Raw genomic sequence first — 26087 nt, 5'->3', positions numbered from 1 at the left:
CTTGTAGCTACATGTTCAAGTTTATTTTAAAGTCTGTTTTGCAAATATCACAGTACAAAATGAACCAACACTTTTTTTTTTTTTTTTTTTTAAGTGCTATCATTTCAAAAGTTTCACCGCACGAACAATGTCATGGTTTATGCTGATTAGTAACAACCAATACAAAAAACACCGAGTACTATGTTTAATAACCTTAATGTTTACAAGCTAGATGCAGTTCATACTAAAAAGTAACTAGGCATCTGGGCCATTTTTTAGTATTAAGCACAACTGTTCATCTAGTAAACCACACAGACATGTTATGACCTTCACATTTTTGATAGATGACATTCTAGATATACTATTTTCTCACTGCAGTTACATAGATTCTAGTCAGTCAGTAATTCATTTTACTCAGAGAAATCCAGAGGATGTTACCCTGAACTTCTAGGAACCAAGGAGAGGTTTTGTTTCTTTTACTTCACATGTGATGAAATATTTACCATTATTATGGTAGATCAACATTACTCTTGGAAACTGACTAACTGGTCCACAAAACTCAGTACAGACTTCAAAAAATTAACTATTTACTGGCCTGGGGCCACCAAATCGCCTTGTGCCCACAATCTCATGTAGTTCAAAAACATTTCAGTGGAATGGAGGACAAAAAAAAAAAAAAAAAACCCACACAGAACTGTTGTAGCTAGCTTGTAAAATAATTAAAAATATTGGACTTCATCAGTACAATGACACATTGAGTAATCCAGCAAACACAGAAATACATGACTGACAAAACAGACACTACAAAAAAAAAGGGGGGGGGGTCATTTTGATTATAGTGCCTCCATAGTGACACCATCCTCCCTCACTGAGGGGAAAATGTTTACAGATCCTTCTAGAAGGATGTAGAGCACCATCTCATGCACACCTCCTGCAAAAGCCCTTACCATCAAGTGTAAAATCTGGCCACAGCCACTCAAATGAGTGAGCAAACCAGACAGGAAGTGCAGTAAGGCCAGGAACTGGCTAAGGAAACAATCGACAGCACACGTGTCGATCTAAATCTAGTCTTTATATGAATGTGTGTGACTCATGTCCCCAGCACAGGTTCATCTGAGGCAGTTCTGGAGACTTGCTTAAGGAGACAGGAGGTTAAATGCTCTTTGGCCCAGAATGAATTCACCAACTCCAACAAAATACATAACTTGAGCAATTCCAAAAAGAGGTGCAATGACAAGTGCCCTGCAGCTTGCCCCCTTCAGGAAAGCAGATGGTCCTTCTTTCTTCATGATCTTGCTATAAAAATCAAAGAGCAAAACAAGTGTCAGCCACAGCTCACTAAACATTTACAAGCAGCTGCAATCAGACTGCAAAAACAATCAATAAACAGATGGCACAAAAACACCATTTCCTTTTCTGTTACCAAAACCTCGAGACTGAGACCAAGTTGATATTTTCTAACTACTAAACTAAATGAGCAATTTTTAATTGGAGCAATTCATTTAAGACACCTAAAATTAGATTTGACAAACTGGACAAACACTACTACCCCAAGACTATTATTCAAATAAAAATAAAAAGTCCCAGTATAACGGACATGAAAATAAACAGCACCTCTGCTCATTTTCCCCCTCTGTTTTCTGACTTTCCCCCAGAAATTTCTGTTGATGTTGGCCCAATATCAAACCTGTGCCATTTCTATTAAGCAAGATGAAATTTTTGGAGAACTTTCAAATAATTGCTTTGAATAATTACCTCACACAGTCCAGAACTCCATTGTAGGTCTCCTCATTTGCACCTTTGCTCAAGGACTGAAGCCTGGTTTTTACCACTGAAACATATGAACAGGAAATGAGCTTGTATAGAAGCAGGAAATAGTGGGGTAAGAACCACACACACACACAAAAAAAAAAAAAAAAAAAAACACCTTACTCACCATCACATGGGCTAACTGCCACTGCAGCAGTTGAACCAGCTACACAGCCAGCCATGAACGACCAATAGAATGGCGCCACATCATCTTCAGAACGCTTACCCAAACGGTTAATGTTAGCAAAAAGAGGAAAGTAGACAATGGAGAAGGGCACATCTCTGGATGTAAAGAGAAGATTAAAAAAAAATAATAATTAAATCACACCAATGTATCACAAAGTGCTGAGAATTAGACCAACTTTTTAAACCAGGTGCTAAAATGCACATCTAGTACATGTACATGTGCTTACCTCATAAGTGTTGCTCCTAGCCCTTTGTATAGACCTTGGATGCCCTCTGTGTATAGCAGCTCTTTGGCGATCTGCGTTGCAGAGATAGTTTGGGCAGCAGAGCTTGGCACTACATTATAGGAGCGGCTCAGCACAGTGCTGGTCTGAGCCAGCTTATTGGGAGCCAGGATACCAGGCATTCTCTGCTGAGCAGCTGCAAGGATTTTTAATATACACAATTACATTTATTTTGTTTATTTATTTTACAAACATTTACTGTATACTAGGGAATACAGGATAGCAAACATGGGCATACAAGAGATACCACCAAGCTGAGAAATCTGTGGCCTTAAATAACATGAGCAAAAGGAAGAGTATAAGCTTACCTAGTCTTCCAGCATCTTGCAGCTGAATTTTCAGCATCTCCATAGGAGTAGTAATGATGACTTGGCACATGCCTGCACCACAACCTGCTAACATTTCTTTAAACACTGACAACCCCTTCCTGTAACAGAGCAAAAATACAACAGTCATGGGATACTGTATGCATAAATCACTGTTCTCAGAATTTCCTAAAGCAATGCGTACCCATCCTTGGCAAGGTGGTGACGAAAGAAGTCATTGGCTGCCAGCTTGATGGCCTTTTCAGGTGTGACAAGAGCAAGATTCACTGCAGCACCTAGAAGACAAAAACACAGCAGGTTAGCCAAAAGAGTAGCAAAAGGTTTACCTATACAAATCTCACAGGGCACCCATTCCCCACCACCATCATACCAAAGACAAAAACAGAACCATGCTATGTATTAATAAGAATTAGTAAATATCCAACAGGATATGAGCAAAGCTCAAATGACTATGGAATGATCATGGAGGGGGATTTGGCATAATGAAACTGAGAACCAATAAACAAAAACTTAGAATATTAGACAAAAAAGAATGAATTATGAGGAGCATAAAAGAAGGAAGATGAAAAAAAAATAGAGACAGTTTCTAGTTCAAGATCCCTCTGCCTTAAAGAGCAAGGGACAGTGGCAGATAATGTATAGCCATGTATGTATAGAATGGGAGGGAAGGATGTGTGAGGAGGAGAAAAAAAAAAAAAAAAAAAAGAAGTCAGTGAAAACTGAAATCTCAAGATGGTTAGAAAGACATGTAGTTCTACAGTACATGGCCAAAGGAGTTAGTAATAGTAGACAAAATGAAGACAGTCAACAGAAATTCAGAGGCTATGAAGAAAACAAAGGAGCAACAATTATTCAAAAAATAAACACATTGTGCCTAATTGTAATAGAGCAGAGTGTAAAGAACCATGATAAATGATTTGCCTCCAGCGTGGCTGCGCCTTAATCGGCTAGCCTTCACTATCCCAGGGGGGACCCATGTCTGTAACATGAAAAAACACAGATGCAAACAAACAGCATTCCTCACATCAAGCAACAACCCAATACAAACATGGGCTGTTATGCTCAAAGATCTGCTACCTCAAGTTCAGTTCATTTCAGAACTACCATGTAGTAAAAAAAAAATAAAATAAAAAAATAAATAAATAAATAAAAATAAAAAATGCTCCAATAGGGTTTGTGTGTTTTGTAGGTGATAATAAAAAGTCTACAATTTAACTGGTAATTAAGTGCAGCAAATTAATAGTAACCACTGTACAATTGTGGACATTGTGGTTTGTATGTCTACATAGATGCATGCAAACTCTACATAGATCCAACCATTGTGAATTTTTTATTCTACTGTAGAACAGCATAAAACCAGTTAACCAGTTCTGCTGTCATGAACCACAGGCAAGTGGATTTAAGCACAGCTTAAATGTCAAAGTAGAAGAAGCCATAGGCTACTATAGCTCAAAGTCCATAATCATTTGTTGTTAGCATAAGCCACATGGTGAAACACTCAATGTAGGATGAATCTTACCTCTGTACATGCCAAAGTACCCCTCTGATCGCACTGTTTTGACCAGACAATCCATCCTAAAAAAGAAAACCAAGTTAAACCACTGCAATCAGTATTCCAAGACCATATCACCATTTGGACACACCTACTCGTACACAAATAGCAACCTGGCCCCAGGGTTTTAATCCTATGAGAATTTTGTTCTTCAGAAGCTATGGACTACAAAAGCTGAAAGAGAACACCTGTCTATGTTACACAGTCCAATGAGATTAAGCATTGCTATTGGAGGGAATGGACCACCTGAGGCTAAACACACAATCAGGGCGTGGCTACAGTGGGCCCTGAATATCACATGATGTGTACCAGGGGCCAGAACAGGTACATGTACTGGAATAACAGGAAAGACCAAGAGAAAGGTTTGCTTACATGTTCTTGTAGACCTGTTGACCTTGTCTCTGGTTCTGTAGTCGAGTCTTAGCCAGGTCAATGGGGAACACACAAGTGACACCAACAACACCAGCAATACCACCATTGATGAGCTTGGCTGGGAGACTAAGCAAGAAAAGAAAGTAAAGGCAAGGTCAAACAAATTCATAAGTGAGACACAGTGGCGTTTCACAGACAAGCCAGTCAAAACTTCCTATGCATACAGTACCTGATCTGCTGCTGAGACATTGTGAAATATCGGAAATGTGGATAATTAGCAGAGAAACGATACTGAAATGCTTGATTACGCAGGACAGGAACGGTGGTGGAACCTGAAAGTAGACAGAGTGAGGACAGTTTACCAATAAACATGTGTGCTGGTAAACACACACACAGAGCTAAAGTAGGCGTGTGATGAGCTCTGGCCAGGCGGCTCAGGGGTCTCTCACAGGCCCTCTGGAAATAGACACAGCCTTGTTAATATACATGAGCTCACGACACTAGTCATATGATTGTCATATGCTAAATTTAGAATCAGAAATATAATTTATTTAACCATTACCTACACATCCTTTAACGGAATATATATATATATATATATATATATATATATATATATATATATATATATATATATATATATATATATATATATATATATATATATTTTTTTATATACAGTGTGTCAGTCTGCCATCTTTGGCTTTATTTCTAAAAGTACCCAACATATCAAACCCACCATGTCATACATGTCGATGGCAGTTAGCCATAAATGAAAGCCCGCTAAAACCAAGCTAAGGCATTTAAAAAAACATGCTAAGGGATTAAAAAACAAAACAAGATAAGGGATTAAAAACTAACCCCAAAACAATTCGTACGCTTTTTGTTCTAATTTGTTTAACAAAATATTTCGCAACTAGATAACACTCTTTTGCCGGTAGGCAACACTAGCCGACTAGCTAACCTCACAGACCAATGGCTGTTAGCTTGTTTCCAGAAAACGACACACTGCCGAGGTGAAGCAGTTCTCTAGCTCGCGTCGTTGAGTCATTTGTATTACTGAGAGATACTCAAGAACCATTTGTAACTGGCTGGTTGGCTAAATTAAATCAACACTGCTGAATAATGTTAGCAGGCTTCACGGAAATTTTGAATATAAACGGCTAATGATTAAGCTAACACGTTAGCTAAGGAGCTAACCAACTCTAAACCAACAAACACAATTTTAACGACAAACTGTTTAGAAAAACCGTGAACCTAAGATTTACAGTCTACAAAAAAGGAACACTTACCCTTTTAATCAACTGTAAACCACTAACTATGCTTAAATATTAAAAGGCGCCGAAACTGCTTCCGTACGTTACACACGGAGTGAATTTGAATGAATGAGTAACTGGAAAATTCCATACGCTTTTAAAGGAGAAGGAGGAGTCGAAGGGCCGCGTCAGCACATCTTAACCAATCAGAGCCGTTTACGTCACATTACGAAGGGCTGACTGCCGTGACAGAGCTCGCGTGTGGTGTCAGATTACACTGCCACGACTTTATTCATTCTTAAGCACGAATTTTAACAATAGCAGTGCTAGTATTACTTATTGGCATTTAAAGCTGTTGATCTTGATATTAGCACCTTATTATCGTTTTGTAGGTGTCTTGCTTTTGCAGTATTTTTCTGGAAGGTTTACCGATATTGCTGATATTCAGGATCTGGGATAGGCGCGGTCCTATGTCTGAAAAAGTGAAAAAAAGAAAAAAAAAACTATTACATTCTTGGTTTACCTTTTAAACGCAGCTCAGAAATGAATAAGCTTTATACCAACAAACATCAGACTATTGCTTTAGATGTGTTTTAATACTACTTTAGTTTCTTCATACGGGATGTAATGCTATGCTATGTTACCAATACACAGTCTGACTTCTAATAGGATTAAAGAAGGCTTCAGGAAATACCCTTATTATTCTGATCTCTTTACTTAGAAAATTGAAGTCATAATCCACAACATCACACATCCTAAAATAGCACAGCCATCATGGTCACAATGCTTAGGGCAGTACACTGCTGGAAAGTTCTCTTATTACCTCTAATGATGTGCCACAGTGTTTGCATCAGGTCATGTTTTATGTCACTGTGAGACAGACATTTGGTATGTGTGTTTAAATCATAGCTAATGTGCAATGATAGTTATTCCCTCGCATATTTTTACTTGCTAGACATGCCTGTTATTTTCCATGACGCAAGCTTGTAAAGTATAGCCTATTACTGAGCAGTTTCTGCTGTAGGTGGTCTGTGTAATGCAGATGAAACATTAAGTGGTACATGAGGCACATAGTCACAAGGACATTCTGGAGGTCAAATTCAACACTACAGGCCCAAGCTAAGTGGGTTTTGACCCATGCTTTCTAGCAGGTGTGCACAACACTAGACCTGTGATTAACTGTACAACTACTACTACTACTACTTTAAAAAAAAAAAAAAAAAAAAAAAAAAAAAATTATTTTTTTTAGATATTATTTTAGAACAAACACCAAATAACTGAATTTGTCAGTCCTTTGGCCTTCAGCCACTCATATGGAAATCCATTTCAGTTGAGAATCCAGTATTGTGTTACATGTCCGGCCAACTTTACCGTCAGGAATGTGACTAAAATGCCAGTGGACATCAGACACAGGGGTCTACAGTGACTCTTAATGGAATGCTGACCAGTCACATTCCATCACTTTTTAGCAGCATTATGTTTTTTTTTTTTTTCAAAACATACACTTGTGTTATTGTTGGGAGACTAGTCACAGCATTCTGATAAAACTGCTGAGACTGTGTTCAGGCCTGTAGGAATCACTGAGTTATTGAGCTGCATCTAAAGTGATTGCAAAACAGATAAGAAAAAGACATATCTCTGAGGAGTAAGATATTAAACGCATTCATATTATGGATAATATTCCTGACATGTTTGAGTTTTTCAAGTATGCACAGTGTGATGCTACATTTCATAGCAAAAAAAAAAAAAGAGAGAATCAAACATCTTGAATGACAGCAAGCCTACATTATCCACATATTAGCAGAAACAGTTTAGAAGATAGAGTGCGGAGACTGCATTTGTCAGCAGTGTATTATAAGTTAATACAATGCTGAATTTCTACTTCAGGGGCCTTTTATAGCACTTAACTGAAGTCTAGCAGAGGCATTAGTTTGGAAAAAAGTGTACAATACAAAAATACAAAAACCCTGTGGATTTCCAGATGTAATTCAATTCAATTCAGTAGCAGTATTGGCTATATATAGTACAATATTGGCAAAGGATCAGAAAAACTGTGAGAACAACAATAACATAAAAACAATGAAAAATATGAATAATAGTAACAATATTAATCATTACAATGGTAATATCAATAATTATACAACAGTTATTTCTGGTTCAAGCAATGTTCCTAGTGTAGTTCACTGTTCATATACATTTTTTAAATGTTTGACAGTAGAGGAATATTTTCTGTCCTGTTGTCTGGAAATCACAAGTTGTTTCCTCAGGTTAAAAAACTGTGCTTCCCCTCCAAGATAACAAGATAATAAAGATAATGAGATAGTGTATGATTAGTCTTGGATACATGATGGTCAAAAGAAGAACAGCAGCTGTTAAATAATACAACTGTTTCAGTATTTTCATCCAACAAAAGAAACTATGCTGGATAGATAACTCTGGAGCTACTCCTGCAGCCTTCGCATCTAGTGATGTGCAGTGAAATTTGGGCTGACTATGAAATCTTTAGATTACAAAAGTCATAATTTTGAGTAATTTTGAGGAAATAACTTGTATTATTGCTAAAAAAAAAAAAACCTCTGCCAGTGGTTTTGCAGTGGATTGACAGTGGCCCACTCTCCTCATGGTACTGGGGGTAATGTGACTGATAAAAGACTACACCGGCTCTATGGACCTCTATAAAAGCCTGAAAATACATAACTAACTTCCAACAAACTGTTAGATACAAGGCCCTTATTTAAAAAAAATGGACATAGACTTTAGGGGAAAAGAGTAGAAGCACAATTAAGATGAATAAATATACTCTTTAAGGAAAAAAGAAAACTGTGTCGTTTAATATATATATATATATATATATATATATATATATATATATATATATATATATATTAAACGACACAGTTTTCTTTTTTCCTATATATATATACATATATATATACACACGTATGTGTGTTTGTAGGTGTAATTGATGGGGGCAGGGCTCATCGAGACAAGCCCACCAATCAGTGACAGAGAATGACGGCAACGCCTCCCCAGTTCTAGCTGCACGTGACCTGTAGCACGTGATCTGTAACTAGGTCACAGGAGTTTTCTTTATGCCGCGTTTATGCGTTTCGGGAGAAGTCGAGGCGAGACCTCTGTGTGTTCAGAGTTGATAGCGCTCACGTTTGGGCAAACTCAAAAATTCAAAATGGCAGTTTAAACCCTGTTATTATTTTCTGTTTTTTTGCGGTCCATTCTAGCGTGATCATCATGACTATGCCCTATTTTCCCCCGAAGACCCTCCATAGGGGCCCATTTGGAGGGCACTTGTTCATGCCCTTTAATCTCACACACTCACTGACATTTCTGTAAACATGATAAAGTATATTAATTTAATATGACCAAATTTACTAAGCAACAAAAACATCCGCTTTTATTTAGGAACTGCTTTTGACTGCTTATTCGCCTGAAGTGATAAACACATGAAACCTACAGCAAAGAGCTTTATTTGCCACAATACTATTTTAAACGGTTTTATTCAGTTTTCTATTATGAAAGTAATTAAATGAATTTACTATTATTTGTTATGTTTGGTGAAGTTTGACTTGAACTTGATTTTTAGTGGAAGTACATCAAATATTTATCTACCAACTGCATTGCACAATTTGCTTAAAAAAAAAAGGTTTTTTTTGTGTGTGTGTGTGTGTGTGTGTGTGTGGCAACCTCAGTAAAGAATCATAAAAACACTAGTTCAATCCAAAAAAAAGTTAGGTATATAGCCCTGGATATACTACACTATATGGCCAGAACTTTGTAGACTAACCTGTTTTGAAGCACACAACTGTACAGGATGTCTTTGTATCCTGTAGCGTTACAGTTTCCCTTTACTGGAACTAAGACGCCCAAACCTGTTCCAGCATGACAATGCCCCGGTACACAAAGCGAGCTCCATGAAGACATGGTTCACCAAGGGTGGTGTGAAAGAATTCAAGGACGCCTGCACAGAGTCCTGACCTCAACCCCACTGAACACCTGCCCATTCAGCCACGAGAGCATTAGTGAGATCAGGCATTGATGTCGGATAAGAAGGTCTGGGGTGCAGTTGGTGTTCCAGTTCACCCCAAAGGTGTTCAGTGAGGTTGAGATCAGGGCTCGGTGTACAATAGTATAGTACTAATAGTCACATTTCTTGGTCACATTCTTGGTCATACTGTGGCAGCTTGAAACTTGTTTCTCTTTACTTAGAGTGATTTCACAGTGTTACCAGTTTGATTTAGATTTAGAGTAGCAGGCACTATTTTCAGCCTTGACCTGGTTCCCTTTAACTGATTCATTGTCTTATCGTTCTGCTCTACCAAAAGACAATAACATGTATACAAGAAAGAATGATGAAGGCAATGACACATCCCTTACAGTAGCTTCCGGGCCTTAATGCTAGTAAGCAAACACTCATTAAGGTCTTCAGGATGACCAGATTGGTGGCCATAACAAACTATCAGTCATGCAATACTACTGCTCATAAAATTTCAGCAGCTGAGCAAACAAAACAGCTGTTCCACTGCTGGCTGCAGACATGTTTTTATTACATGTATAGTTTTTATTATATGTACAGATCAAGTCAAAACAAAGTCTTCAAGTGTCCAATCTGACTCTGAAATATAGCTTTTATCAACAGTATAACTGAAGCTGGGTTAGATGTAGTCACTCTGCACAGGATAGGGATACAAATGTTGGACTGGTTTGGAGCACTTGGCTGCACTGAATCTGGTTTTGTGGGCACACTCATCACTTTGTGTGTTACACATGCTGCAGTGACAGCTGAGAGCGATTGGGTAGGTGAAGTGAGAATCAGCATGGGGGGAACAGCCAGGCAAATCTGCTGTACGATACTCCACATCTTGATACGTACAGCTCCTCTGGATTAGAAAGCGAGGTCCCACCAATTCTTTCATGTTACTGTCCTGAGAGGTGCATAACATGTAAGAGACAGAAACAAAAAGTGCATCATGGAAGAATTAAAGAATAGAAATGGCTTCTTGTTCAGCAATGCTACATAAACACTTGTACATTATACATGCCCTGGGTTCAGCAGTATCAGTTTCATACAGAAGTTTCAAGAAAAGAGAATCTTTCTTTCATCTTGTGACTAACATCCTGCTTTTTTCTAGAATCCCCTGCAAGCCTGTGCTTGTGTAAAGTATGTGTATCTCTTACTGATAAGCTGTAAGCCTCTCTCTCTCTCTCTCTCTCTCATTTTCTCTTCCTTAACCATAATCATTACATGGTGGTTACGAGAAACTGAAGAAAGAATTTTTCAGTGTGGCTGAGCAAATGGCCTCCTACTTCCTTATGCTCAATGATATATTGTTTGTCTACATGTTTCAGTGGAAACTGTATAAAAAAAATTTAATATGCAAATAGGTAACCTACAAGAAAAGAAGTTAGGAGAATTGCATCCTGTACCGGCAGTGCAAAACTAAATGAATAAAACAGCATTGTTTATTACACCATTTTACATTGCTATTTTCATATTACATATTAAATCACAAACATAGTAAATCTTTTTAAGCATCATATTCTGCCCATTGTAAATCAGATATTTTTTTTTTTTGTTATTTATTCAGTTACTATTATTAGGCTGCTTAGTGTGAAATGAAAATACATGTAAAAACTGTTTTAAAAAACTGTTCGCTCTTGATTTCTTTGGTTCAGAGGTATCAGTTTCTTGCAGCAGTTGAAAATTAAAGCAAGACTATCTTGTTCATCTTGTTCAGCTTTTTTTTTTTTTGAAATATCATACTTTACTGGGGAACTGTACAAGCCTCTACTTATGTAACACAAGGCCTGGTATTTACTGATAAGTTCTTTTACTTTACTTTACTGTGCTCACTAACACATTAAACAACAGGTGTCTTACCCTCGAAAAACAGAAGCCCATGCATATTGTGGTGTTGATGGCCACACAGTAGTCACACTCTTGCTTCTCAACATACAGAGTGTATTCTGTCGGGACACACATAGGTACAGCCGTTCCAACAAGAAGGCCTAGAATACCAGCCACTAACACAGGAGCAAACATCATGTCTCTGGACAAGCTAAAATCAGAAGAGTGGGCACACCAGAAGTACAATAATGGTTACTGTCCAGGGTCAGGTTTAGAACAAAAGGGGAGTATAGGATGTACATAATCCTTTAACAGGGTTATAATTGTTGCTGCAAATGACCACATTAAATTACATTTCTTTAGTGCTTCATTTCTTGAAATAATGTTATAAAAGGCTGAACTTTTTCCCTTCTGATTTCTGAATACAAATGTCTTAAACTAGCAATCCATTTTATTATTTATAAAGTCCAATATACTTGTCTTACACAAAAGCAGAAGCTCAGAATTTTCCTTACCTGATTACCCTGGCAGCCAGACTCCTGTTCATTCTGTGAGGATTCTGCTTTTATATTGATCCCCCCTTATCTAACCTAATCCTACTGTCTACTTATCTGCAGATTGCCCATAGTGCAGCATTCATAAAACCATTGCCTCGTCCTCAAATCAGCTGCACTCACCACACACACCGCTAGACCATGCTAAAGGCCTGCTGGTGCTTGTTGCTATGCTCATATTCAAAGTGCGGCTCAAAGTAACAGAGCTGTTTCTTAGTCAGGGGCCTTCAATTTTAATAATAGTAGTAGAGCTTGGACATGATGTCATTCTTCTCTGTAATCTTTACAACCTGTTATGGCAGTATGATACATACATTAGCTGAATGTGTACTCAATTATATGAGTGATATAGGACCTCACAAGTTTTTTTTTCCTTCCATGAAATCTGCTACAGCCAGCTGTTATTTCATAAGGTCTAATAATTAACGTCATTTTACAGCCATAATCATTTATTAGTAAAAGATGAGATACTGTCGGTCTTACGCAGTAAAACTCAGTATATTAAGATTTACATGATCAAAGCATTAATCTGTTTTGCTTATATACTAACAGTTTGCTTTACATTTTAGCAAAGCCGTTACTAAAAAGGTTGAACAATTTCTTTAATAATACGCAGTAAAGTTGACGAACAGGGAGTTTCAGACATACAGTATGTGCCAGATGTTGACAAAAACAAAATAACACAATACAATAAAATACAGTATATATTGTTCTATTTTTGTATTTTGTTTGTTGCATATATACCAGAACAGAACAGAACAAGTTGTGCACAGGTATATCGTCAGGCACTAGGCTATTTAAAACACAGTGAGTTACACACTGTGCAAAGATGCTCATGACTAATTGTACATCATCATTTTGTCCTGTATTTATCTAACAGAAAGTGAAAATAAATTGTCTAATTCTAGACTGGTATTGGAAAATTGTAAAAAACTAAAAGGAGGAATACTTGAGAGGTGGGGGCCTAACTGACAGTAACAGAAAAAGGTGAGGGGGAGCAAAGGAGGGAGATGAGGTCATGGGTCACTAACTATCCATGGTATCCACTTAAGAGTTAAATACGGCAGTGTAAAAGCTTCACTTCTAGGAAATTTGAATATACACCTAGTGAGAAACTGAGTTACTAAATTGTAGCTTAACCACATTTCTAAGCAGCATAAAGAAGTTTAATATTTTTCCAAAATTAGTTATTCTTAAAGCAGTGGAGTATGTGGTGTATTCATTGCAGAGTAGTACAAGAACACCCCATGTATTTGTGTAGGAATGAGCAGTGGACAAAGAATGTTAGTGTAGCTGAGCGAGTGATCACTGGCTCCCTACTTTCCTGGTTATATGTCCTGATGTAGCATGTTTTCATATGTTGATAATGGAAACAGTAATCAACAGCTACATTAAAAAACAAGTATATCCAGTGCATATACACTGTGTATATTCTGTGAATAATTCATGAAAAAGGGTATTTAGGAAAATGTCATGCAGTTCCAACACTGTAAATGAAGAATTAAACAGAATTAAAAATTCTAGTCTCTTTCCAGTATCTTAACATATGTGTAAAAAAGAGTAATTTATGTAGCCTTTTTTGTGGTTTATGAGTCACAGAAAGAACAATCTGGTCAAATAGCAAGCATGTTCTCACACAAAAATGGTGTTATCTTTTGAATATTGTGCTAAGCTTTGTGCACTCTTACCGTCCTCTACGTCAGCAAAACCTGTTTTATGAACCTGGTTATAAAAGCTGTATTTAACAATTGCATGGAGCAGTGTGTGACAAGGATATCTTCTGTTTTAACTGATCATTAACTCACATTTCTTTGTAGCTCCATCTGAAGGACAGCATGCTACCTCCTATCAGTTATTGTCAGTGGAGCCGCTACCTGATTCTTCTTCTACATGGGCATGGGGAGCAGCTTCAAAAAGATAGCCTAACCAAAGCAGAGATGAATATCACCTGCATTCTCTGAACAAGGATTTCTTTGCTTTACTGATGACTTTATTGGATTTTGTGTAAACTGAAGATGTCTATTAAAAGCTAACTTTACAGCAGACCAACAATAGGCACCTGGTAAATCTGTAACGTATGACACTGAGATTGTGTATAGAAGGCTATAAAGGGCGGTTTAAATTTTTGACAGGAGACTGAACGCGTGCCTTTGTTGTGTCATTACGAACCATGGCTGGTGGTGGAGGTCCAACGGCTACATTCTCAGTCTGGGACTATGTGGTGTTTGCCGGGATTATTTTGGTAGCTGCTGGCATTGGGCTCTTTCAAGCTTTCCGAAGCCGTAAGGATAACAGCAGTATTGAGTTCTTGCTGGGTGGCCGCCAGATGACAGCAGTGCCAGTCGCCATGTCCCTCACGGCCAGTTTCATGTCTGGGATCACGGTGATTGGCACTCCTGCGGAGGCCTACAAATATGGCACGGCATTTTGGCTCTTTGCCTTCTCTTACACCATAATGTCTGCCATCACTGCAGAGATCTTTGTGCCTCTGTTCTATCGCCTGGGCATCACCAGTACATACGAGGTAAGAGAGCTGGCCAAACAGAGAAAATGACAGTAGAAGTGAAAACACTGACAGACAGGGAACTCCCAAAATGCTTAAGTAGTTAAGTCACAAGTAACATTAATTTGTCTTAGGATTCCATTTGGGTCAAAAAGAAATGGAGGGAAATAAAATAACTATAAAAGTAATTTAACAGTATTACTTTAAAATGGTGCTTTTCTAAGTCAAGTTGTTTCTTAACACGTTCTTTCAAAAATCAGTGATTCTCCTGTTTTTTTTTTTAAATAGATAGCACAAATAAAAATAATATCTCATATTATGCCATTTTTGTGTTCATAAATGATTTTAACACCATTTTCTTTTTCAGTACTTGGAGCTGCGCTTCAATAAGGTTATTCGAGTGATCGGAACATCCATGTACATAGTCCAGACAGTGAGTTGAATTTTCATTTATTTATGGCCAACACTTTCATACATTTCTAATAACCTAATTGTGTTTGTAATGCAGTGGAAAAAAGCCATGTGCGCACATTGTTTTTCCATCATGTAATTACCTGATGCACTGCTGTCCAAAGTAGTGGATGTAGTCATAAATGAAAAATGGTCTTAAATGAAAAACCAACAGGTCAATGGCTAATTATCTAATGTCTGTTCCTCCGTCTACAAGGCTTTGTACACAGGCATGGTTATCTATGCTCCAGCGCTTGCCCTCAATCAGAGTAAGTCCTGTTTCAAATGACAAATGTCACTAGAATATTTTAATAATTGAATAAGATTTGCAGAATTTTTAACTGAAAAAAAAGGAATATCATTAGTTTTTATAATGACTGCACCCTTGGACAGCTATCAAGAATGATATCTGTGCCAAAATGATGAACATGCAATTACTGATACTAACAAAGGTGATTATCTACTCAGAAATAGTCCAAAAGTCCAACTGGTATCTAATGTACTGAATATTTTCATCACTCAAGTTTTGAATCACATAGTTACATACAGTATAACAAATTTCTTTTTATATAAAAATAAAAATATTATGTCTATCTAAAAATATTAAAGCTAATGCATCCATTCTAAATGGGTCTTGAGGTTATGATATCGAGTATGATCCCTAAAGTGCTCTTTGCTTGTATTGTAGTTACTGGCCTGGATCTTTGGGGAGTGCTGGTGGCCACAGGAGTCGTCTGCATCATCTACTGCACTCTGGTCAGTTACAACGTTGCTCGGTGTCAGGACTAGGGATGCATCGATACTGATAATCATATAGTATTCATATTTGTACTTATAAAAAATGTTCAGATATCAACACGTGATTCCATGTGGTACTATGTCACGTAAGCCTATGTCTGGGTGTATTTTCTGATTAATTATGGCAATCAAAGCAAAGCAGTCTTCAAACTGCGCACTGTGAAGAAATCAAAAGGAGCTACTACAGCATCTTCCTGCAATACAAGTAACCTGATAAAACTTCGTATGGTATTTAAACAGTATCTTTAATTAATAGTGTGAGGGTGGCAGATCAGAGCTTGCACAGAATTATCAGTGAGCATAGTCATTAGAAATGAGCATGCACACAAAGGTATGCACGAGCATGGATCAGTGAAGTGAGCATGCAGAGAAACTGGCATGTATGAAAGCACTTCAGTTGAGCGAGCGCTGAGCACAGAGACACGCTCAATTCCCTTCCCCCTTGCTCATGGTTCCTTGTACAATTCATGGCATTTTGCACACATATTACTCTCTATTAAAGATGTATTTATGTCTTAAACATTAAGTTCAGTATGAACAGTTCATTACTGGCAGCATAAACAGCCAGCAATCTACACAAACAGAGTAATAAAATGTTCCCTGATACCCTTTCTTAAACCCTTGCTTAAGTAGGTTGCTCATTTCACTATCAGTATCAGTATCAAGATCCAAAAACATGTAATTGTACTTGTACTTGGTCTGAAAAAAAAAACCATCCTTAGTCAGGATTATTTCAGTTTAAACTCTCTTTCCAATGTTAGTTGATCAAAAGTCAATCCAGGCATGTATTCTGTGCAAACAACTTTAAATGATTAATTGAATTCTTTCTTGTCTTCTGTATTGGCTGACACTACCCAAATTCCAAAAGGTTGTGAGCATGCATTGCCATGTGAATGCTTCATGCTTTTGTAATGTGTGACCGAAATGTGAAAGTGCAGGGTCTGGTGAGTGAATTGTTTGCTGTTCGGCATGTGTAACATGGCTCAGTAACGTGCAGCGCTCTGCTCTTCCTAACAGGGAGGCCTGAAGGCAGTGATATGGACAGATGTGTTCCAGATGGTCGTTATGCTGGCCGGGTTTGTAGCAGTCATCGCTCGTGGGGCCGTGCTTCAGGGAGGCCTGGGAAAAATCTGGGAAGATAACTACAATGGTGGACGCTTAGACACGTTTAGGTAAGTCATTGGATTGAGAAGTGTTATAAATTAACTGAAGAAATGGTTTGTATGTTACACAGTGAGGGCCATTTCTTTGTATAAACGCTTGGGTGCAAATCTTGCTCCGCTACTGATATCTCACAATTCAGTTGTTATTTTTGTGGATGCCCAAATACTTACTGTTCAACTGTCTCTCTAGTTTTGATCCAGATCCTCTGAAACGGCACAGTTTTTGGACAATAGTTGTTGGGGGTAGTTTGATGTGGGTGTCAATGTATGCCATTAACCAGTCACAGGTGCAGCGCTATATCTCCTGTAAAACTATGACCCATGCCAAAATGTGAGTATGCATTCACCCAGTTTTACCAAATATCAGTAGTAAAAATGGTAAAAGAGTGGAATTCTCAGATCTCATACCAGCTATCTCATTTGTTCTGTTCCTGTTGCTGTTTAGGTCTCTGTATGTAAATATGGTGGGATTGTGGGTTACTGTGAGTCTGGCAATATTATCTGGCCTCACCATGTACTCTATCTATAAAGACTGCGATCCTCTTACTAACAAAGATGTTGGTTCTTCCGACCAGGTGAAGTTCACTAAAACTATAGTGATGGAAATAAGGGGTTAATTGGTTCCTAATAAAGTGACTCTGTTTATATATATATATATATTTGTGTGTGTGTGTGTGTGTGTGTGTAGCTCCTACCATATCTAGTGATGGACATTCTAGCAGAATTTCCAGGCGTTCCTGGCTTGTTTGTAGCAGCTGCATACAGTGGAACTTTAAGGTGAGGGGGAAGCCATCTCCATTCAAACAATAAAACATCTGATGTAGGCGGCATTTATGACTTTGTGCATAAAAGTTCAAATTGTTCTGGTCACTAGCTAACTAGTTTGCTTTTATATCTCAGTACGGTATCATCCAGCATTAACGCTCTGGTGGCCGTCACAGTGGAAGACTTTGTGAAACCTATGTGGCCCAATCTGAGTGAAAAGCAGCTGTCGTGGATTAACATGAGCATGAGTAAGTTTTAATAGCATTAAAGTTTTAATGCGTAGTTGCATCAAATATGGAATCAACATACCAAAATAACTTTGTTGCCCTGAAGTGGAAAAAATGGTTTTATTAAAAGGAAATGCGACAGAAAGCAGCTGAATAAATGATGCAAAATCTAATGTAAAGTATAAGGCCATTCCTACTACCATAGAAAATGTCATTATTATCTGAAACAAAAGAAAAATGTGAATCCCAAACACTTTGATTAAAGAAAAACAAGTAGGCCTACTGCTGAAAAACAAAGTTAAAAAAGTCTCTTGACAAAGTATACAAAGATAACTGCGTCAGAAAGGAAGAGTACATACAAAAGAGAACATAACTTTTCACTATGTTAACAGAGTAATTATTTAGTAGTTAGCAAAGAGTCTTCTTTAATTTAATTCTTAACATAACAGAGAGCACTGGAAATGCTAAACAAATATGACCTCAGAATATTTGTCCCAGAAACCATGTCTATTAAAACTTGCTGTTTCTCAGCTTTAAGTGTAACTGGTGAGTGAGGGCAGTGCGGTTGGATTTGGTTTGATTATATATGAATGGAGCTCTGAACAATGTATGAACATTAATCTTACCCTTAGCCCTAACCTTTATAACTTTTCATCCAAATGTAGCCATGTGAATCGTTACAAAGCATGACACTTTTACTTACAGGGAATTTGAATGATTATTTAGGATTTCACCTTCCCCATATGAACAACCATTAAGTAAAACTTCCATTAACAGCCATAATACTCGTTTCTATTTTTCATAATGGTAGCTTACTTCTACTCAGTAGGAAAATCTGAAAATAGACCAAGACAATCCCTGTCTGGCAGCTGCATTTGATTATTCTGTTAACTGTTATTGTTGTAGGTTTTTCCTCATACTTTATCAGTGTTTTGGAGGATTCATACTTGTTACTTGCCATGAAGTCATGGTGCTGTTCGCTTCATTAATGTGTGATCCACATTAAAATATCTATCAATCTATAAGCTTTCATGATCGTAAATGATTTACTTTTTTCCTTTAAACTTCTAGGTGTTTTTTTTGGGGCTTTGTGCATTGCTATGGCAGCAGTTGCCTCTTTGATGGGAAGTATATTGCAGGTAAAACATACTGTAAACTATTCTGAATTTTAACACATTACCAAGTGTGTGTAATAAAAGATGAAGTTATTATTTTTACTATAGCTATAGTCTCAGTCCAGGGCTTTTCAACTCCAACCCTAGAGCCCCAATGACCTGCATTTTTCTCTGTTCCTGACACACCTGATAAAGCTTCTGTTGAGAAGCCTGAGCAGTGGGCTATAGGACTGGAGCTGAGAACCTCAGCCATAGTCCCTGTTCTGAGTGTATCATGTAGTGTTCACTATAAAGTAAACTGCACCCCTTGCTGTATGATATCTGTCATGACATGCTGTTTGATCTGGCTGAATTCCTCCCACAGGCTGCCTTGTCTGTATTTGGTATGATCAGTGGACCTCTGTTGGGGCTTTTCGTTCTGGGCATGTTCTTCCGTTGTGCTAACCCCATTGTAAGTCACATTGTGTAGTAGTCCGTACTATGACTTACACAACATATTTCTGACATATTTCTTTAGATATTTTAATCCAGCAATGAATTACTTATTTTAAACTGCTTTGAACAAAAATACTGTCAAAATGCCTTTTGTAATGTCTAGAGCAGGGGTCTCAAACTCAATCACAGAAGGGGCCAAAATTTAAAACATGGTCTAAGTTGCGGGCCAAACAGGATGGACATTTATTCAACAGTTTCAAACCGACTATGATAAAGAGGTCGCGCACTTTAGTTGTGCAGCGCCTCAGAAACTCCCCCTCTGTAAATGCCCGGGTGATATGGCTCTCTCTCTCCTCTGCCACTATAAAACTAGCTTTCACAGCAGCTTCACGTTGTGATTTTGCTTTTGTGAACATATTCTGCCATGACATCAGACTCTTTTTAAACTCTTCTACCTTCTGTAGCTTCTGCTGTGTGTCCAGCTTTTTGTACTTGTCCTGAAGTTTCGTCTCATAGTGCCGTCTTATGTTATATTCTTCAATTACAGCCACATTAGCAAACAAGACACGTTTACCTTCAGTGTCAACAAACAGGTACTTCTGCCTCCCACCTGTTTAGAAAGCCCCTGTTTTCAAAGTCCACCTTTCATTTAGCCATTTTTTGAGGGGTGGCAAAAAAAATAAAAATAAATAAATAAATAAATTCTGAGGGGTGGCTAGCTTAAATGTCACTGTATAGGCGCTGACCCATGCATTCACCGCTGACCACTAATGAGTGCGTCATCAAAGCAGCAGGGGGAGGGGCTGGCGCTCACATATGTTGCAGTGCATTATGGGATTTGTAGTATGAGTGGTGTGATTGCGATTTACCGGCGAGCCATTAATAATAGACGTATGAAATTATCTCGGGGGCCGGATATAATCGTATCACGGGCCGGATGTGAGTTTGACGTGTCTGGTCTAGAGTATTGGCAACTTATTTATAACTGGTCTGTAAGGGTAGCCTGGTCATTTTTTTGTGTGTGTGTATTTTTGTGAATCATGATCATGAACTGAAAGAGTGTAATGTTTACTGTAACTCTCTGTACCTAGGGTGGCCTGACTGGGTTAATAACTGGCCTGATTATAACCCTGTGGGTGGGCATTGGCGCTCAGGTGTACCCTCCTTTACCGAATAAGACCAAACCACTTGCCCTCAGTGTGGCAGGATGTGATTCTGGAAACACAAACATAACCACTACAGTGGCAGCATGGACAAGTACAGCCCTACCGACCACAGAGTCAAGGCAAGCACCACTGGCAAAATCATGACCTGCTTTCTGCCTGATGCAGATGAATTTCTATATTTTTATGTAATAAATTTGAAACAGCAGCGTCCTTATATTTCTTCTTTTGCAGTAACATTCACTGTATGAGTACACAGTTTAAGGTTAACCACAAAATGTACCTCTTATTTCTCATTCAGCATTGTGAGACCAGCTCTTGCAGATTCCTGGTACTCTTTGTCCTACCTGTACTTCTGCCCTCTGGCCTTGCTGGTGACGATGATCACTGGGCTAATCGTCAGTGCCATCTCAGGTAAGAGGCTCCTAGTACTAACATTAACAGTGAGATGGGATCTGAACAGTCAGTAATGAGGTGAATTGTAAACACTTTGTCTTATTTTAGGTGGCTGTAAACAAGAGAAGATAAACCCAGAGATGTTTGTTAGGAAGGAAGACCTCATCTGCTTTGGCTGCAGTAGAACGTGCACTAAGGTAAAGCTTCTCACTTTGTATGTCTAATGCAGCGTATGAAATTCATTAGATGAATTAAACTATATTATCGGATATAATATATCACAGCATATTAATATGTTTATTGCAGGTTAAGCTATTGGAATGTACTTATAGCTAAATCTTGTCAGGAATTTCTTTATCATAGTTTGTAAATGATAAAGATCAGTGTGTTTGCATGATAAGGGCAGATCCAATACATTTTGACTGGGATAGCAAAGGTGGGACACAGAGCTAGGTTTGGGTGGCCAGAGCAAAGCAAGACTTAATGCCAGGTAATCTCAGTGTGCAAAATAGTATCAGGAAGTATAGTTTTATTTCTGCTTGGAGTTGTATTTTCAATAGTCAATAAGTTTGAGGACAGGCTACACCTCTTCCTAATTCTGAGATTAAAGTCTACATCTCTTCAGGTTGCATGTAACATCATAAAACAGATATTAACATGAAGTATACAACAAAGAAATTATAAATGCCAAACTAAAGAGTAAATTGTCTGCTTATTAAAATTACCATTTGAAGGCCACCTCAGCCCAACTACCTGCCTCCTTTAACACCTCTTATTATTGTCATATGTACATTTAATGTACACCTTTTGGGTATTCGGATAGCTTTTGACCTTACAAATGAGACTTACAATTTCTACTTGTCTGACTTTCTTAACAGAACCCTGCATCAGACTTGATTGAGAAGGTAGGGCCAGAACATCTGTATGGCTTGGACAATCCTCAGTTCACTGACAGTGAACTGAAACTGAAGGACAGTGACAAGAGCACCAAGTTATAAACTATTTTTCTGTCACTACATTAGAATGAATTTATTCATGATACTGTAAAACTTACAGTACTGGCTACAGGTTGGTTGAAATAATTTTGTCCTGAGACATAGAACCACTGTAACTAGGACAGTGGTCATTTTTTTAAAAAGAAAATTTAATCAAATACTTAATTATAATTTTAAACAGCTTTCTTTGTAATGGGATGTGTATTCTTGGGTAACTTTTTATAGTTGAAATCTCAGGGCAGCCTATTTATTATTATTTTTTTTTATCTTGAATTAAGTATTATTTGTAATGCAATATTCAGAGACTGATTGTAGATGGCATGGTGGGGCAATTGTTAGAACTGCCCGTTAAATGTGTGTGTGTGTGTGTGTGTGTGTGAGAGAGACACCCTGTGATGGACTGGCGTCTTATGCAGGGTGTTTTCCTGCCTCATGCTCAGCACACCTGTGATAGGCTCCAGATCCACTTGACCAGGACAATGTACTTATAGCAGAGGAATGAATGAATAAAGTGATTGTGTTTTTGTAATTATACAATTAAAACAAAAATATACAAGTAAATTTGGAGACGATTTTTTATTTATATGTGTAAAATAATGTGTTGTACATGCAATAACAAAATTGAACCCTCTATTGAGAACCCACTACGAAAACACACTCAAGCGCAGTACAAACACACAAGGGTTAAACACACTGGAGCTGACTACACCTGTTTCCGTAACAACTTAACCATACAGGAAGGAGCCTGGGAAGGCTACGCCCTCTTACATGCCTATGTGATGTAATAATCCATTCTTCAGGGAGTGGAAAATAAATAGAGCTCACCGAATGAGGAGAACAATAATCACTACATGATCACTTTGGTTTTATTATTTGGAGTCGCTTCCATCCAAAGGTTAGGTGAGTAAAAACTTTACTGCTTAACAATATTGTAACGTAAGTTACATAAAAGCAAGAACAACAATGGTAAATTTTTATTTCGTTTAGAGTCAAACATTGCACCCATACTTCCAACCTTACAAGTTTTTATCACTCAACGGGTGTTCTAAAAGGAAAAAGGAAGCCTGTAAGCAGAGAAGAAATAAAGACCCTGTAAAAACCTTAGCCAAACCACAAAGCAATCAAACAACGTGGAACAAAATTTCATTCTAGCACCATGTTAGGTTTAATAGCTGGCAGGCACACATCTATGGGAGGAATATAATCATCAGGGGTGTAAGTCATTTAGACACTCCATCCTTTTAATGAACTGTATTATACATTAGAATATAATAAAAGGAACAATGGATGTGTTCACGTGCACAGGCAAATGCAGTTTTGTAATATGCACTTTACAACTGAATTCTTTTCAAATGCAGTGAAATACTCAGATTCAATAAAGATTTATGTCCTCACTCTCAGTGAAATTCCATGGAATGATCTGAAGTATGTCATTTATGCAAAACACCCATAAAAGCTGAACTGATCAGCAGTTAGAGAGATCACATACACTCCTGTCAATTACTTAGACTGTATGAAATATTTTTTTCAACAAATATGAGACTCTAAAATGTTGTTTAAGTTTGATTAATATCAGATCACAAGGTGCTATTCATACAGAAATGTGGATAATTCCCAAAGGGGTTAATTTATTTTCTGCGACTTATTCATCAACTTGATTTAAATGTCAGTGCAAACAAAGTCAGTGTTATTGAATGCCTAATTTATATTTAGGAAATACAAACTTAATGGAGCCACATTCTGAAGTGGTAGATTACTGAGATACACTATATGACCAAAAGTATGTGGACACCTGAGATCACACCCATATTTGGGCCTTCCTCAAACTGCTGCTACAAAGTTTGAAGCACACAATTGTCTAGAATGTCTTTGTATGCTGTAGCTTTAAGATTTCCCTTCACTGGAACTAAGGGGTCCAACATCTCAGGTAAAAGAGGAAGAATCCACCATAGACAGTGCAGACAAGGAGACAGCTGCTGCTTCACTGAGAGTAAACGGAGAAGCTAAAACAGCAGAAGACACTGTGTGACTTCCCCTATCCAGACATGACTGTACACTTTTGTGGAAATATATGTCATACATTTCTGCATTATTGTATTATTATTATTATTATTATTATTTAATATTTCCACTGTCATGCCTAAAAATATCACAGAGAGAACACAGTACAAGTTGGTTCAGTGCATAAAAATGTTAGTAATGTTATTACAATAGCCAGCACTAATAAAACAGTATGTTAGTATTTATCCTTTGGGATGAAGTCGAATGCCGACTGCACCCCAGGCCTCCTCGTCCGACATCAGTGCCTGACCTCACTAATGAGAAAATCCCCACAGCCTGCTCCAAAATCTAGTGATCTAGCCTTCCCATTAGTGTGGAGGTTATTATAACAGTAAAGGGAGACTAAATGTGGAATGGGATGTTCAACAAGCACATGTAGGTGTGATGGTCAAGTGTCCAAAAATATTTGGCAATATAGTGTCAATGTCCAGTTAAAATGTCCATGCAGAGGTAATTAACATAACTTTATAGCTTTAATAAAACTATAAAATTCTTGTGTTACATTTTTAAAGGGCACAAAGGACATCTGGATAGCCATGGATCTGTGCAATAAATTGCTTTTGATGTGTTGTCTTTCAATTGCGCTTTCCTTGGCTCTACACATTTTTACCAGTCCATCAACCACCCACAAGGCAATGGAAACAACCGGGCACAAAACAACACGAAACAACAAAAAAGCCACAGCACAACAGGAAAACAATATTTCTAACTCATATAATAATTCATCTGTTAATGCCAACATAAATACTTCAAATAACAGCTCAACAATTCCAAACAGGCATAACAGTACAAACAGCACAGTTTCTGACAGCACACAGCCCAACTCAACAGTACCAGGCCCAACAGCAGAGATTACAACACATCAGATAAATCTAACTGCCACCCAAACAAACTTTGCAACACAATCTGTTGCTGATTCCACAAGAGCAGCAGTCTCAACAACACTCAGACCTCCAGTATCCGCTGTGCATGGCAGTAATGAAAGCACATCCAAGTCCACTCCTGCATACTTCACCACAGGAACAGCTCTTGGGAACAAATCAAACAATGAAACTGCTGGTAAAAGTGAAATACGTCACGACTATATTACAGAATTGGGTTTTCATATTACATATACACATATATGTTCTTTGTTTAATTTAATTGTTTAAGCAGGTGCTGGTCTGAATCATTCAGAAGCGTCCCTGACCATTTTGTTCAGTGTAGTGCTCGGTGTGATAGTTCTAATAATTCTGGGGCTGTCTGTCTACAAAATGACCAAGAGCAAATGCACTCAGTATTCTCACCATCCTCTTCATAATGAAGATACAGGTTAGAGCAACTTTCTTCACAATACTGTCTTTGGGAGCCTGAATGAATATTTGTATGTGTCCAATTTCTGTTGTACAGTGAAATTTAATAAATCCCATACATGCTCTTGAAGGTGGGCAGTTTACGGTAACAGATGACACCCTAGTGACTTCAGGAGGGCTCTGTGACGGACCTCAGATCTACAACTCCACAATAACTGCGCTGAATGAAGACCAGACGTTTACCTACACACCGACTCAATTCAGACTGGAGTTCTTGCATGAGGACTCAGCAACAGACCATATACACGAGGCTACCACCTTTAAAACTTTCAACACCACTGACAAACAGCCTTAGTAAATCAGTCTTGCACGTTAAAACTTGAATTTTTTTTTTATTTCATGGAAAGAATAATAGGTGAAACAACAGTATGGAACAGTAACAACAAATAATACATAAAAATTGAACACAACATTTAAATCTTTTACAAATGATCAAACAAATTAGGGATAATGTACCTTGAAAAAAAAAAAAAAAAAAAAATA

At 37.8% G+C, this 26087-nt stretch overlaps 4 protein-coding genes across 8 annotated transcripts; 2 read left to right on the top strand and 2 right to left on the bottom strand.

Moving 5' to 3' along the window:
- Window position 1: 1 nt before the first annotated feature.
- On the bottom strand, window positions 2-5939 carry slc25a55a (solute carrier family 25 member 55a). Of its 2 annotated transcripts, XM_034312744.2 has the most exons (10): window positions 5801-5939; window positions 4738-4840; window positions 4509-4634; window positions 4104-4159; window positions 2769-2859; window positions 2567-2685; window positions 2202-2394; window positions 1916-2070; window positions 1735-1810; window positions 2-1275 (listed from the first exon to the last, which is right to left on the bottom strand). In XM_034312744.2, exons 2-10 carry the CDS (start codon window positions 4755-4757, stop codon window positions 1116-1118), a joined length of 996 nt encoding a protein of 331 aa, XP_034168635.1. In that variant the 5' UTR covers window positions 4758-4840; window positions 5801-5939; the 3' UTR covers window positions 2-1115. The 2 variants fall into 2 exon arrangements, with proteins under 2 accessions (XP_034168635.1, XP_034168636.1); XM_034312745.2 differs by lacking the exons at window positions 4738-4840; window positions 5801-5939 and having other exon boundaries at window positions 3506-4159; window positions 4509-4636.
- Window positions 5940-8721: 2782 nt separating this feature from the next.
- tshba (thyroid stimulating hormone subunit beta a) lies at window positions 8722-14461 on the bottom strand. Of its 3 annotated transcripts, none has more exons than XM_053232104.1 (3): window positions 14351-14461; window positions 11661-11838; window positions 8722-10704 (listed from the first exon to the last, which is right to left on the bottom strand). In XM_053232104.1, exons 2-3 carry the CDS (start codon window positions 11823-11825, stop codon window positions 10435-10437), a joined length of 435 nt encoding a protein of 144 aa, XP_053088079.1. In that variant the 5' UTR covers window positions 11826-11838; window positions 14351-14461; the 3' UTR covers window positions 8722-10434. The 3 variants fall into 3 exon arrangements, with proteins under 3 accessions (XP_053088079.1, XP_026777438.1, XP_026777430.1); XM_026921637.3 differs by lacking the exon at window positions 14351-14461 and adding an exon at window positions 13987-14100; XM_026921629.3 differs by lacking the exon at window positions 14351-14461 and adding an exon at window positions 12143-13971.
- Window positions 14352-22752, top strand: slc5a8l (solute carrier family 5 member 8, like). Its single transcript, XM_026921607.3, has 15 exons — window positions 14352-14705; window positions 15052-15117; window positions 15352-15403; window positions 15823-15890; window positions 16950-17104; window positions 17286-17426; window positions 17541-17670; window positions 17784-17872; window positions 17996-18108; window positions 19159-19226; window positions 19567-19653; window positions 20729-20922; window positions 21102-21214; window positions 21305-21393; window positions 22075-22752. Exons 1-15 carry the CDS (start codon window positions 14352-14354, stop codon window positions 22192-22194), a joined length of 1839 nt encoding a protein of 612 aa, XP_026777408.2. The 3' UTR covers window positions 22195-22752.
- Window positions 22753-22972: 220 nt separating this feature from the next.
- On the top strand, window positions 22973-26070 carry si:ch211-105j21.9 (sialomucin core protein 24-like). 2 transcript variants are annotated; one of them, XM_026926108.3, is made up of 4 exons: window positions 22973-23091; window positions 24765-25311; window positions 25408-25563; window positions 25676-26070. In XM_026926108.3, exons 2-4 carry the CDS (start codon window positions 24789-24791, stop codon window positions 25897-25899), a joined length of 903 nt encoding a protein of 300 aa, XP_026781909.1. In that variant the 5' UTR covers window positions 22973-23091; window positions 24765-24788; the 3' UTR covers window positions 25900-26070. The 2 variants fall into 2 exon arrangements, with proteins under 2 accessions (XP_026781909.1, XP_026781899.1); XM_026926098.3 differs by having other exon boundaries at window positions 25405-25563.
- The last annotated feature ends 17 nt before the right edge of the window (window positions 26071-26087 follow it).

This window comes from Pangasianodon hypophthalmus, chromosome 2, assembly GCF_027358585.1.
Source record: "Pangasianodon hypophthalmus isolate fPanHyp1 chromosome 2, fPanHyp1.pri, whole genome shotgun sequence".
In the NCBI taxonomy this organism is placed as follows: domain Eukaryota; kingdom Metazoa; phylum Chordata; class Actinopteri; order Siluriformes; family Pangasiidae; genus Pangasianodon; species Pangasianodon hypophthalmus.
The sequence above is the reverse complement of the archived record's forward strand: the minus strand, read 5'-3'. Positions and strand labels throughout refer to the sequence as shown.